Consider the following 15,240-nt stretch of genomic DNA (forward strand, 5'->3'; position numbering starts at 1 on the left):
GAGAAGAGAGATTTTACCCTAGAATTGAGAATTTTGAGGGTGAAAGATAAATCTAGGAGGAGGAGACGGCAGATTTTGCTAATAAAATATATTACTAAGTTTAATATTTTCACATTGATTTATGAAAAAAAATTAAGACAATGATTACTCTTTAAGTAACATATTTTCATATTTTAATTCTATGATGTATTTCTTTTCTTTCTATCGTTTACAGTGAAAGACCACGGCGCCACTGGTTCTATCGGCGGCTGTAGAGGTTGCACTCAGACAAGGATTTAATGAGGTTTGAGGCCACTGTGCAAAAAATGGGCCCCCGATCCCAATTCAAGGACTTCAAACCATCCGGACTCCATATTGCAGACAGATACCACCAAACCAGCCATAAGCCATGCACATATGTGGGTGCCTCTCTTGTTCTAAGTGGCAAAGGATCCCAAACACCATCATGAAAGGCAGATAAAGGCTGTCGAGTCCCAATGTGGCAGGAACCCCTGGCTTTACCCAAAATTAGAGCTAGTGTTCTTCCCTTTTATATGGGGAAAAAGGTATATTCATGGCCAGGATGTTGGAAAAGGGATGGACAGATGGTGCCATCCATCCATCCGTCCCTTCTCCAACATCCTGGCCATAAACATAACCTTTTTTCACAAATATAAAAAGGAAGAACTTCAGTTATTTTGGAAAATTGTGCTCACCTTAAATGTCTGATATGTTGGTTATATCCTCTAAACACAGGACAAGACTTGGCTTCATAATGATATAAAAGGTGGCCATGAACGGCCATCTACAGAGGCTCCAAGAAGTGAACTGGAAGACACCTGCCAGTGATTGTCATTGTAACAAAAACACATGGAACCAGAAAAGGCTAACCAGTAAGGACACAGAGGAAACCAGACTCACTTGTGAGAGGTTTGGTTGGAAGGTGCTATATAATGTCCGGGTTTCAACGTGTTCTGGAACAAGGCCCTGGCCTCGCAGAATATAGAGCGCGAGTCTCTCCTTGGCAGGTCCGAGGTGCTGATGTATTTTCTTGTTCGTCTCTACATAAAACATTATGATAATCTGCTATTAATATTCAGGTTATTGAATTACACATGTTCTGTTCTCTGTCTGTAGGACTTTACAGTCAGGACCCTGTGAAAGTGAACAGCTTGGACCCAGAAGTTTTCTTGAACCTTGCGTTTCTAGGATCTCTCTATATTCCTGGCGTATTACAGATCAGTTATGCTAATATTTTGCACAGTAAGGCAGCTGTTACATTGGCTATTCAAGCTTTGCTAGTGATGTCAGTCCACTGTCACATCCAATGAATATCCCCTAGTCCCAAGCATGTCAATCAGGATATAGGGAAACGAGGATGCTCTGCTCAGCGAGCTCATCGGGAAAGAAGGATCCCTTCTCAGTGAGCTCTCCAGGTTATTGGCCATGCCTTGCCCACAGATCTGTCCCTTCTGCAGCGGGATCTGGTTTCTAATAAATCATTTGAGCATGGTTGTTGTCTTCTGTCTTGCCATTGCCATTCAATAGCCCCTGGCATCCCCGCTGATCAGAAGCTCCAGACGGCGGCCGCAACTGCGCAGCTATGGAGCGGCACAGCATGCTCCAACGACCGTATAGTGCACATATGCCACATATTCAAATCAAGAGGGTGGATGTGCAGTACCCGCCCCGCCACTGATGACCTTATCCTAAGGCTAAAGTACCGGACAGACCCTTTAAGTGTTTTATAAAAATGGTCATCCTGCCTTCACAGCAATCGTGAGGTAGTAAGGCATGTTTACATTGCTATACTTGCTGCAGTATTATGTCCAATTAGAATTTTTTTTTTTAATGAAACAGCAAGAAATAGCCTTTGATGCAGGCTCACACGCTGAGCCTGCATTTTTCCCGCACTTGATGGCCGGCACTCACAGGAGATCGCAATTTTTGCTGTACATAGTAGTGCTGAAGCTCTGTGTATAGCACAGGCGATCGGATAGGTAAAAAAAAAAAAAAATTTGACAAAATATATTTAACACAAAAGCCGTATTTAAACAGCAAGTCATTTTCTGATGATAACTTTCCTTTAAGTTCAGACTTTTAGACACATTCTTCATTAAATGAACTTATGAATGTATCAATTCTGAATAAACAATAACAGGCCCATTATATCTGATCGCAATGAGACCTAGTACTGATTCTAGATTAGTGGACTCTGGACTATCAGAGCTCAGGTGGCTCACCACAGTCCTCCAATGAATACTCCCGTCCTGAAAAGGTGGCTTTTGTTCCATTATCCGAATACACCGGCGGGGGAACAGATTTAAATCGGGCGACATTCTGCAAGATCTCTGAGGGTTTTTGCTGATCTCTCCACTGATTAATCCCCGTTCTGTAAAATAAAGAGAATGAAGAAAATTACATTTACAACCAATTCTTTATAAATCACTATCAGTGAAGCTCAGCCACAATAGTATTGTACATGGAGCACGAGCTTCATACTTTCTCCATAATACTATGATGAACTAGTCCAGGAAGCCTGCAGTCCTTACAGCCTCATATCAGACTTGATCCAATTCCTGAAGAACAACCGAAGTACTGTAAGTAAAGGGTTACCCATGATGCGTGACAAACAACAACTGGATAAGACATAAATGACCGCTTTTTCGAAACGCTTGTCAATTGAAGTGAAGCTGAGCTGCAATACCACAGGTATAGACAAGTGTGACGCTGACTTTGGAAGAAAGACGTCAAGTTTTTGGTCATCAACACCCCTTCATATTTATTATACCACTAAAGAATAGTCATAATACATGAAGTATCACATTACTTTACTAAGGAACATCACTAACACATTAATGATGAAGTATTTACAAGTGTTCCTCTCATCCATGAAATAGCAACAGAAGCATCAATCATATGCATAGATCCCTATTATCTACCTATCATATCTGTCCAAGCCTAAAATGCTGTGTTGATTAATTCCTAGAAGAGTAACTAAACGTTTGTTAACATTTTTTTATATGTTGTTCTTTTAATTGCAATCAGATCAGAGGTCTGTGTCTTAAGACCTCCATCGATTTCTCAAAAATCAACTGAGGCTCAGCAGACAGGAGTGCCCAGGCTCAGCAGACAGGAGTGCCCAGGCTCAGCAGACAGGAGTGCCCAGGCTCAGCAGACAGGAGTGCCCAGGCTCAGCAGACAGGTGAGTGCAGACAGATCTTTTCTATTTCACCCGTACTTAAATCTGTGTGCGCTTCGGTCTCCTCAACTGTTTATGGTTGTGTCCCGATTTTCCCATGATGGAAGCTGACAAAGCAAAGAATAAATCGGACAGCTTGAATTTCAACATACCTAATATACTGTTCTAAAAGGAGATAAGCCAACACCAGAAGTGTGACCTTAGAACAGGTCTGCACCAAATATGGCCCACTGGCACCATGCGGCCTGCCGAAGGAGGTTGTGCGGTCTATGGAGCAGTCCGGGAGAAGCCGCTCCCTACTTCATTTGAACACTGTATTGCGCCGGTACTGGGGCAGAGTAGAGCGCCTGGCAGCCCGATGTGATGACATCAGCACACTACTGACCATCACACTGTTGTTGGCACTGAGGCCGCAGAACTGGTGAGGACCCAGCAGCCACTGGTAAGTGCTCTGTGGAGGAGGTTAAAATGAAATGTGCTTTCATTTTAGATGAGGGTGCTGGGGAGAGTTGGGGTGCATTATGGGGCAATTGGAGGATTGTGAAAGGGGGCATTGTATGGCGAATGGCAGTGTGGACATTATGCAGAGAGGCACTGTGGGGAAGATATGGAAGGTGGCAGTTTGAGGCGATGTTTTGTGCAGGGAACACGATAAGGCTTCTTTTACACTTACCGGGTTTTTTGAGGCTAGTTACTGCGGGCTTTTTTGTGGGCCGTATCGCCATTTTCAAGGTCTGCCGCAATATCGGATGGCAAAAAAACTTGCGGATGGTTGTTTTTCAGGTTCCCAATACTATAGCAAAAGTATTGGGAAAGAAAAAACCCGGCGGTCCGCAAAACCGGAAGTCACAGCGCACCGCAAAAACAACCTTCCGTTGTTTTTGCGGCCCATTGATTTACAATGGGGGCCGTGTCCGTAAGCCGTGAAATATATTGAGCATGCTCAATATTTTTTCACGGCCATAAATACGGCCCTCACGGCCTTGCGGCGTTGGGGCTGCAAAAACGGGCTGAAAAAAACATGGCAAGTGTAAAACCAACCTAAGGAACATTTATTTATTAAGTGGCAGCATTTTGATATATGGGGCAGTATAATGATGCTTTTATTTTTAAAGAACATCATATCAGGAAGTGCTGCTGAAAAGAGAAATCTGCAGAGACGAGCTTTGGGCGTGGAATCTCAACACAGCGTCTGGACAAAATGGAGAAGAAAAGAAAGAGAATGACTCCAATCAGAGAAGATGTCTATAAAAGTTACCTGGATGTAAATGTTTATTTGTGACATGGACTATGTCTCACCAGTACTGTGGTTTCTTAATGATCTGCAGCCTGCTGATGACTGAAAACAAAAACTCTCAGTCTTGCCTTACTATTGTTAAGGATACATTGGGAATTATAGGTTCACGAGTACAATTGTAAATGGGGCTGACCTAACGTTGCAATTGACCACTGTACTAAACTTGCTGCTATATTCACGCATCGACAGTGGTTCCGGCGCTGCATTCATGCACCGACAGTGGTTCCAGTGCTGCATTCACGCACAGACAGTGGTTCTGATTTTTTACACATGCTTCATGGCTGTGGTAAAATTTAAAAGTCCTCAAACCTTAGAGATTTGAGATTATGAGGAGAAGCAGAAACTCTTCAAATTCTCTTCAAATAATCAAAACTTTGTTCTGGTGATGTATTAAATGTACTGATGGTGGTTCTGGTGATGTATTCATGTAAGTACCCCTTATAAAATTTTTGCTGCCCTTGAGCTTGCCATACTGAACCAAAGTGACCCCTTGGACCAATAAATGTTGTGCACCCTTGCCATAGAAAGTCATAGTTCCTACAATACCTTTTCCAATTTATGTAGGAGAAAACCCAAACCATGCAACCCCTACGTGAACATGTCCATGGTCAGAATTATTTAAGGAGGCGAAAGACTGCCACAAAATTATTCAGACTTACACACAGTACGTCTGTGGCAACCCACAATGGCTTCCAAACCGTGAAAGGAATCTGTTTTCCAAGTCTATTACGGTTTCTCCAACCTTTTCATCTCGTGTCAGAGCGTCATAATCATACACAGAGATCTTCAGATCTTTTTCTTGGGGTAAGTAGCAGCTCAGTTCATACATTCTGCAGGGACAAGGATTTAAAAAAAAAAAAAAAGTTAATTAAAGAAAACATGTTTAGGTTACGCAGGCTGAAAGGTCTTTCCAAGACCAGGAATAGATTTAGATCGGAGATTGGGTTTTCTGCTCAGAAAGATTCTAGATTTAGAAGATCTGCTCTTCAGCCAAATGCAAGTTTACCATATGATCCAAGAGAACGAACAAGCAGAAAAATATGGTAAATAGGTGGGGAGTGCAGATTATAACAATGAGAATACTGAGTGTGGCCGTACTGGCTGCCAGGAGGTTCTAATGAGCAATGTCTGCTCCCGATTATTGCAAAGAAATAGTAACATTGATTATGGTTATAGAATAGTATATTATCTGCTATACTGTATTTTAATAAAGCCACGTAAAATTGTGCGACTTCAAAGAAAAAGAAAAAAATGGACTTTCTACAGATTTTAGCAGAATGACAATGCCCCATAAAGTCATCAATCTCCACAATGGAAAAGCTGAGCGTTTTCATTGTCATTACAGAAGAGCAGGTTTCATTTAAGAAGAGCTGTCCCTTTAACAACTTATTCACATACCAAGAAAAACATGGATTTCTCGGGAATAAGATATGGAATCCAACATATAAAAGGTATCATTTTATTCAGCTTCCTATGACCTACATGTCCATATAGACGGCTTAGGAGGGTTGATCCTACTGACAGATGCCCTTTAAGGGACTAGAGATGAATAATATGTGCAGAATACATGGCAGGGTAGTCAGTTCAGGAGGTCTGTGTAGCGTACGGAGAAATGAAAAGTATCAGATAAGGGAAGGGGTGTCATTTTGTTGCTGCTGCTGTGTACGTCAATATTGGGCTCCCCCCTAGGGAGGTCACAGACCACTAATCAATAACTTTGTTGTACTATCTCAATGTTAAATTTAGGTGAACGCTAAATAGACGTAAAAACCCAAGAGATGCAAACCATCCATGTAAAAAAAACAAAAACAAAAAAAAACAAAACTCAACCACTTCGAGTCTAGCAGATTATCTGCCACATACATTGCAGACTGAGACGTACATAGACCTTTCCCTGTCCAAGAACATCGAGAAAACAAAAGGAAGACCACAAGGAGACGTACAAGACGTACCTTCCAAAGACTGGATTTAGGGTGTTGGGCAGGTAGTTGTCCCGGTCCTCAATTACTTTTTTACTTAATGTAATTTTGATGTAAGGATCACACTAGAAGCAAACACAACAATAAGTACAGCTTTCATTCTGATATTTTGGTGGAAGGGTCGAAGCAGAAGTGAAACTCACCAGCCCATTATTATCCTTGGGTTGAAGATCTATCCCTCTGATTATGTAGATCCGAACAATGCACTCCTGGGGTCCGCTGTCCGGCAGCTCCCGGAATTGTCGAGGAGGGGCTTGGATGCCTGGGTCATCGGAAAGAGGGTATATACGGAAGGATCCCTTTTAGAAAACAAACGGATAATGGGAAATATTAGAAAATCAATAACATACATTTTCATAGAAAAAGAATTAAGTGCACTGTACTCCTGTAAATCAGACCATATATCTCATACTACAGAGGACTATCCTGACATATAGGGGTCTCTACAGTCCAGCAGATGACATCTCTATTTGAAGTCGATTTGCCACCATGTTCTCTTTTTTACCGGATGATTCCCATTGTATTAAACCTTATTGATGATACACTATGGGCACAAGTTTGTGGACACCAATTCATTATTACATTGGGATCTTTCAATCAGTCCCATCACCACAGCTGTATAACAGCCAGCCCCCGCCATGCAGACTGCTTATCCCAACATTTGCACAGGTTACATTTGGGCAGCACGGTGGCTCAGTGGTTAGCACTGCTGCTTTGCACCAAGGAGAACATCTGAAAGGAGGTTTTTCCTGTGTTGGCGTGGATTTCCTACATGAACTCCAGTTTCCTTGCACACGCCAAAGACATGCTGATAGGAAAGTTAGATTTTGAGCCCCGATGGGGACAGTGATGATGATCTTTGTAAAGCAATGAGGAGACTAATGGCGTTCTAGAAACAGGTTAAAAAAAAAAAAAAATACATAAAAGTATGGGTCGTTCGAAAGATCTCCTCGATACCAGCGAAGTCCTGCAATAGGAGCCAGCAGTATAATAAGTCCTCTCGTAACAAATTCTGCGAGGGATATTGATAAGTGGAAGGAATTACAGAAACCGGGCTACAAAGCAGAGACCATGTAAAGTTACAGAGCGGAGTCAGCAAGTGCTAAACAGCAAAAGGGCAGAAAAGGTACTAATGCTCTGCTGAGTTTTCAAACTCCTGTGTGAATGGAGCTTCGTGAAATGGGTTTCCATGGCCAAACAGCTGCAAGCACAACGCCGGGCTTCGGATGGAGTGGTGTAAAGCAAAGTAATTATCCCCCTCTGCTCCTTGGTCAGGCCTCATCTGGAATACTGTGTCCAGCTCTGGGCACATTTAAAAGAAAATATTGAAAAACTGGAGGAAGTTCAGAGAAGAGCTACCAGGATGGTCAGCGGACTGCAAAGTATGTCCTATGAGCAGGGCCAGACTGGCCGTCGGGCAGTTCTGGCAAATGCCAGAAGGGCTGGTGCCAGTAGTGGGCCGCTGATGATGATATGACGACTCACCCTTAGCCCCCCCCCCCAGTGTCGCATTCAACTATACCGGCGTCTATGACGCCGGTACAGTTGAATGCAATGATTGAGGAGAGAGCGTCTGCTGACGCTCCCTCTCCCATCATTCCCCGCTCTGCCTCTGACACTGCAGGTGTGCGCGCACTCACTGCATCCCAGGCAGTGCAGCAGCAGCCGCCGAGACAGGAGCAGGGAGCAGGCACGAGGAAAGGTGAGGAACTTGTGTTTTTTTTTTTTTTTTTACTGGACTGTGGGGCCATTCTAGGGGGTGAGGGGAAGGAGAGATGTGGGCTCTGCTATATACTACTATGTGGGCTGTGCTATATACTACTGTGTGGGCTCTGCTATATACTACTATGTGGGCTGGGCTATATACTACTATGTGGGCTCTGCTGTATACTACTATGTGGGCTGTGCTGTATACTACCATGTGGGCTGTGCTATATACTACCGTGTGGGCTGTGCTATATACTACTGTGTGGGCTCTGCTGTATACTACTAAGTGGGCTGTGCTATATACTACTATGTAAGCTCTGCTATATACTACTGTGTGGGCTCTGCTGTATACTACTATGTGGGCTGTGATATATACTACTATGTGGGCTCTGCTGTATACTACTATGTGGACTGTGCTGTATACTACTATGTGGGCAGTGCTGTATACTACTGTGTGGGCTCTGCTGTATACTACTATGTGGACTGTGCTATATACTACTATGTGGACTGTGCTATATACTACTATGTGGGCAGTGCTGTATACTACTATGTGGGTAGTGCTGTATACTACTATGTGGGCAGTGCTGTATACTACTGTGTGGGCAGTGCTGTATACTACTGTGTGGGCAGTGCTGTATACTACTGTGTGGGCAGTGCTGTATACTACTGTGTGGGCAGTGCTGTATACTACTGTGTGGGCAGTGCTGTATACTACTGTGTGGGCAGTGCTGTATACTACTGTGTGGGCAGTGCTGTATACTACTGTGTGGGCAGTGCTGTATACTACTGTGTGGGCTGTGCTGTATACTGCTAAGTGGGCTGTGCTGTATACTACTACGTGGGCTGTGCTGTATACTGCTAAGTGGGCTGTGTTATCTGCTATGCGGGTTGTGCTATATGAATTGTACTACATGGATGCATTATACTATATGGAGCACTATGAGGAGTGTATTATGCTATATGGAGGACTATGAGGAGTGTATTATGCTATATGAAAGACTGAGCAGTGTATTTTAATATATGGAGGACTATAGGGAGTGTATTATACTATATGGAGGACTGTGGTACACATTATAATATATGGAGGACTATGGGGTGTATTTTACTAAACAAGTAAAATGCTGCATATTCAGATTTCTGTTCCAGCAAAAACAATCATTGTTCTCAGCAGCACATCGCCGGTGCAAACTGTAGATGTGCTGCTGATAACATGATCCTGTATGGTGATCTGTTAGTGATCTATTAGTGATCGTTCTGTCCCATCATTATACCTCAGCTGGTGGAAAGAGGCCAGGAAACAAGCGTTGAACAACTTCAGTATTGTTGATCAAACTCATTTATTGACCTGAGATCAGCGCATGTAAATACAGCCGAAATGCTTTTGTGTGATGTGCAATATGTTAGCATTTGGGGCCCAATTTTAAACTTTGCCTAGGGCCCCACTTTGCCTAAAACCGGCCCTGCCTACAAGTGTACAAAGATATTATACAGTCACCATGTGACAAGTGGGCCTGTGTAACTTCAAATGCCAGGGCTGAATTTTAGTCCCAGTCCGGCCCTGCCTATGAGGATTGATTAAAGGATCTGGGAATGTTTAGCTTGCAAAAAAGAAGGCGAAGAGGAGTCTTAATAGCGGTCTACAAATAACTGAAGGGATGTCACAGTGTAGAGGGATCATCATTCTCATTTGAACCTGGAAACACGAGAAGCAATGGAATGAAACTGAAAGGGACAAGATACAGATTAGATATATAAAAAAAAAAAAAAAAATTTGACAGGGAGGGTGATAAATGAGTGGAACAGGCTGCCACGAGAGGTGGAGAGTTCTCCTTCAATGAAAGTCTTCAAACAGAGGCTGGATAGACATCTGTCTGAGATGGTTTAATGACTCCTGCATTGAGCCGGGGTTGGACACGGTGACCTGGAGGTCCCTTCCAACTCTACCATTCTATGATTCTATGAAAGCCACCACAACTGGACTCTGGAGAAGTGGAAACGTGATCTTTGGAGTAATGGATCACAATACTTTATCTGAACGAGTCTCGGTTTGGCAAACGCCATGAAAATGTTACCTACGTGACCATGTAAAAGTTATAGAGCGAGGTCAATAGGTGCTGAGGTGCATAGGGAGTAAGAGTCATTAAAGTTTTACTGACTCAATAACTTCAAAGTCCAAAACGCTTCTGTCATTTAAAGAAAAAAAAACAAACAAAAAAAACTGTGCAGCTGGAGATTTATGACATGGGTTTTCATGGATGAGCAGCTACATGCAAGCCTTACACCACCAAGCACGATGTGCCAAGTGTCAGATGAGGTGATGTAAAGCACACAGTCATTGGATACTCATTCCTAGAGGGACGACAGTTGGCCAAGTGACCATGAGATCACAGGAGGCGCTAACAAGCCATTCTAGCTCACTAGTTAGTTTATATAGGAGTAGTGAACTGAATCTTTGCCCCAGGTGAGAAAAAGCCTTTGTACCCGCCGAAGTAGGACTTCACAATTAAGCATCACTTTGTGCTAAAATTCAGCTTCCGGGCGCTGGATCGTGAAGCTTGATATTTGTTATATGTTAAAGCTTCAGGGTTGTAAACATTTGCAATGACGATAATGGTGATGACGATCTGCTTACCTTAAACTCTCCAACTACAGACGGATCGTCATCATCTTCAGACTTTCCTCTGAACAGCTTAAAGGTTTCACAAAAATCTGTCAGGCCGCTAAACTCTGGCACGTCCTCCAGCTCACAGTCATACACCTGCAATGTGGAGAACACAAAAATGTGAACATTAAAACGGTATTCCCATCTCCAAGATCCTATCCCAATATGTAGCAGATGTAACAACAACAATATTAGCAAAAATCTCCAATTAGAAATGTAGTATAGTTCTTCTGATTCGCTATGTTGCTTACCTCATGTGCAGGGCATTGCAATAGCTTAGGTATCCATGGTTATGACTATATGAGTGGTTGTAACCATGGTTACCTAAGCTACTGCAATGCCTGCACATGTGGCAAGTGACATAGCAAATCAGAAGAACTATACTACTTTTCTAATTGGAGGTAATTGCTAATATTATTATTAGTATTATTACACCTACTACATATTGAGATAGGATCTTGGAGATGAGAATACTCCATTAACCGGTAAAGAAAAAAAACCAAAAAAAAACAAAACACAAGTGTCACCAAGGAAATCCATTAGCCGCCTATTACCATTGCTTGCCCATTTAGGACTAGATCTGCATGCAAGTATTATAATAAATACATGTACATAAAATGCACGATCTATCAGTTACATCACATAGGATTGTTACCTTTAGGGAGTCGTAACCTTTCTGCAGGTACTGGCCGCACTTTTCATGTTCTCCAATTGAGGTATAATATTTGCTCCACCAATCGACAATTTCTTCTTCCTATTAAAGAGTCATATTCATAAGTGGTCAATAAAGGTCTCAGATGCACGACGTATAGGAATAATACATATAGATATTTACTGGGGCTCTTACCGCCACCTTCTAGATGGGATGTCGTTCAGTTACCGTTGTGGTTTCTATCATTTACTCTCCACAAGCCACAGAATATTTCATTGGTTGTACGCGATTAGAAAAGTCTATCTGCTTTCTTCTAAAAATGGCGCCATTCCTGCCTACATGTTGTATGTGATATTACTGCTCTCCAGAATTTATTATTAAAGCGAAGCTGCAATACCAGACACAACCTGCAGGCCGGGGTGGCACTGGCTTTGTACGAAAAAAAGTGTTGCAATAGTTTTCCGTTCTATCAGGAAAGCCACTTGCCCATTAGCAGCAATAGACTAAACTTCGTTGTACTGTAGTATATATTAAAGGGGTTGTCCCACAATCAAAAGTTTATTTTAATTAATAGATCGTGGAATAATAAACATTTCCACAATTGGATGTGATTAAATAAAATGTTCCTGTGCTGAGATAATCTTATAAATGTGTCCCTGCTGTGTACTGTGCAATGGCTGTGTCTGACCGTGCAGGAACATGGTCTGATCATACCACAGCTCCTGGGCAGGGGGGAGCAAAAGAGTATACAGATTCTTTTTGTGATGTAAAGCATTTTGTTGTCTGTTTTAAATAAACATTTTACTTTAAAGAAATAATCATTTGTGATCCCATGCTGTCCTGTCTGTATACTCTTGTGTCTTCCCCCTGCCCAGGAGATGTGCTATGATCAGACAATATTCCTGCACAGTCAGACACGGCCATTACACAGCAGGGGCACATTTATAAGATTATCTCAGCACAGGAACATTTTATTTAACTACATCCAATTATGGAAATGATTATTATTTCAAGATCTATTGATTAAAATGAACTTTTGTTCATGAGAAAAAAAACCTTTAAGCAGGCCCTAATAAGAGAAAAGGTCAAAGTGAAGGGAGAGGGGAGGAGGAGGCAAGCTGTGACATCCCCTGTTGTAAATGGTGGGTCCTGTGTTATTAGTTGTATATAGAAGTATTATCTGACCTTTGTAATCCTGCCTGTGATGATTATGAGACTGCTGAAAAGTGGACTAAGTGTTGGTTTGAATTTTTTTTTTTTTTTTAATACAGTTTGTGAGATTTTTTTTCTTTGAAATATATTCAATTGATTTAAAGAATAAGTCATTTTTTATGACACATTCCCTTTAAAATTCATCAGCTTGGGATATCCTTGACAAAAGTAAAGTCTACCAAATAGTCAGCAACATGTAAGGGATTACTAGAAAACACGGTCCAAATAACTAATCTGACCACCATCTGGAGGAATTCCCTCCTCTCTTGAATACTGATATATTCAGTCAGTTTTCAGCAGCCAGGAAAATATAGGCATTAGGAGCAGATAAGAACACTTGGCCCCTCTGCTTCCACCACTTGAAATCGGTTTTACACAGGATCGTGTGACATTACGAGTTACTGAGCAAACACTGGAAGAATTATCAGCCCCCAGAGCTGCACCTCTGCCAGATGCCAAACCACTGGATGTACAGGTCAGATACGGTTTCCGCTGCATTAATATTCATGAGGAAAACCCTTAACCGACACCTTGGAGGGGAAAAAACAAAAACTTCTCTGCTTTGCTATTTAAACAGAATAAGTTTCACTAAGATTTTTTTCATATTTTCATATCCTTGACCAACACATTAGTAAAAGTATAAAACACTTGATATGCATTGAATAGTAGCAATGTTTCAGGTGTTACACCCCTCATCAGGGAGAGACTTGTGTCAGAACAAGAACGGTTCTACCATTGTTACATCAACACAGGAGAACGGACAAATATACTAACATTTAGGCCGAGGTCACACTTGCGGGTGCAATGCGGGAAACTCGCGCATCAACACCCGGCACTGCCGCTGGCACTCGGGACCAGAGCGTTCAGCAGCATAGAAATACATTCCGGTCCCGAGAGCTGGGTACTGCTGCGCGAGTTTCTCGCACTGCACGCGAAAGTGTGACCCCGGCCTTAGGGAAAAACAACCCCAGTCCCTGGATGTTGAAGAGAACTGTTCTTGTTCTGACACATCTCTACGACTGATGAAGGGGTATAATAGGCGAAACATTGCTACTATTCATTGGATATGAAAAAATAAAAACATAATTGTGACGCATATCCCGTACCTTCTTTCCAGTGCCAATAAGATGAATGGTATTAAAGGGAACCTGTCAGCAGGATTGTGCATAGTAACCTACAGGCAGTGTCAGGTCGGCGCCGTTATACTGACTAAAATCATAGCTGGTGATGAAATCCGTCTTGTGGTTGTTGTTTAATCTTTATTTTCAGTTTTGTGTTATTGAGATGCTCGTGTCCTAAGGCGGGGTCGGTGTATGTGGTGCTCTGATTAACAAACAAAAAAAACTCTTCTGCAGGCAGAAGCCAGCCATGGCACCTGCACTGCAGCATAATCACATGTGTACCTTGCACTTAATCCCTTTTGCTGATTTAATTGAGAGAGGACAACAAAAAAGGCACCTGCGCAGTAGCAGCTACTGGTGTGTATAGATTCGAATTCGATAGCTGCTATTGTGCGGGCAGGACCATCTTGCTGGAGGGGAAGAAAGAAAAAAAAAAAAAAAAAAAAAAAAAAAAAGATTTCCTCATCCAAGATGACGCCGCCTGCGCAGTAGCACCTCTCGGATATCACCGATAGCTGCTATAGCGCAGGCAGCGACATCTTGGAGGAGGAAATCTTTTTTTCTTCTCCAACAACAACAACCACCACCACAAAAACCACCACAACAGCCACCACCACAACCACCATCACCACAACAGCCACCACCACAACCACCATCACCACAACCGCCACCCACTACAACCACCACCATCACATCCACCACAACACCCACCAGCAGCAGTCGCTTTTATGATGACTAAGGTAACAAAAAAAGTTAAATGTTTTCCAAATTTTACAGTAATTAAAAGTTTCCTATTTTTTTGTGTCTATAGCTCCTATACTGAGCTATGTGTTTCCATGGTAACAGACTACAGATTTCCCTGTGTAGTCTGACTGCGCATCAGGCTAATCTATTTACCATGTTTTTTACCAAGAAGCGAGTGGCAGATGAAAGGCAGTATGACTACACAGCAGAATACATGGCGCTTGTCTGTACTAGTTTTATTTTTATGTACTGGATCAATGCAACAAACAAATTTGTAAAAATGCAAAAATGGGTATAACAGTTAACTTACACATTTTTTTTTAATCTACAACATAGCAAAAAGGAATGTACACAATATCTCAGAGCAGAATTCTCACCTTTTCTTGAAGCTGTTTAGGATGAGTCACAAAAAAAAAAAAAAAATTAAAAAAAAAAAAAAAGGTAAAAAAAGAGCACATATTAGAACAGAGAAAATTTGAGAATAATGAGATAACTGTATTCTCTATATTATATAGCAAGTGGAGTCAATGTCACCAAGTACACACAGATCTTGAATTTTGTGAGAGTTCTCAGTTTATTACATACAAAGTGTTAATCTGAGCCGGGAAAATCAGATGATGATTCACATGATCTGTATGAGTGATGTACAAAGCAAACTATCTTGCATTGATTTAGTTTATTATTC

General features: G+C 42.0%; 1 protein-coding gene across 9 annotated transcripts in view; it reads right to left on the reverse strand.

Annotated features, from left to right (window-relative positions):
* MYOF (myoferlin) overlaps positions 1 to 15,240 on the reverse strand; it is a 171,413-nt gene that overhangs the window by 18,448 nt on the left and 137,725 nt on the right. For all 9 annotated transcript variants that reach the window (XM_077258595.1, XM_077258593.1, XM_077258592.1 and 6 more), the window contains 8 exons: positions 14,933 to 14,944; positions 11,482 to 11,580; positions 10,797 to 10,922; positions 6,601 to 6,756; positions 6,431 to 6,522; positions 5,138 to 5,308; positions 2,223 to 2,371; positions 901 to 1,040 (listed from right to left, as the gene is read on the reverse strand). In XM_077258595.1, coding sequence (XP_077114710.1) covers positions 901 to 1,040; positions 2,223 to 2,371; positions 5,138 to 5,308; positions 6,431 to 6,522; positions 6,601 to 6,756; positions 10,797 to 10,922; positions 11,482 to 11,580; positions 14,933 to 14,944 — 945 coding nt within the window. The remainder of the gene's footprint in view (positions 1 to 900; positions 1,041 to 2,222; positions 2,372 to 5,137; positions 5,309 to 6,430; positions 6,523 to 6,600; positions 6,757 to 10,796; positions 10,923 to 11,481; positions 11,581 to 14,932; positions 14,945 to 15,240) is intronic.

The sequence above is a fragment of the Ranitomeya variabilis genome, chromosome 4, assembly GCF_051348905.1.
Source record: "Ranitomeya variabilis isolate aRanVar5 chromosome 4, aRanVar5.hap1, whole genome shotgun sequence".
NCBI classification, from domain to species: domain Eukaryota; kingdom Metazoa; phylum Chordata; class Amphibia; order Anura; family Dendrobatidae; genus Ranitomeya; species Ranitomeya variabilis.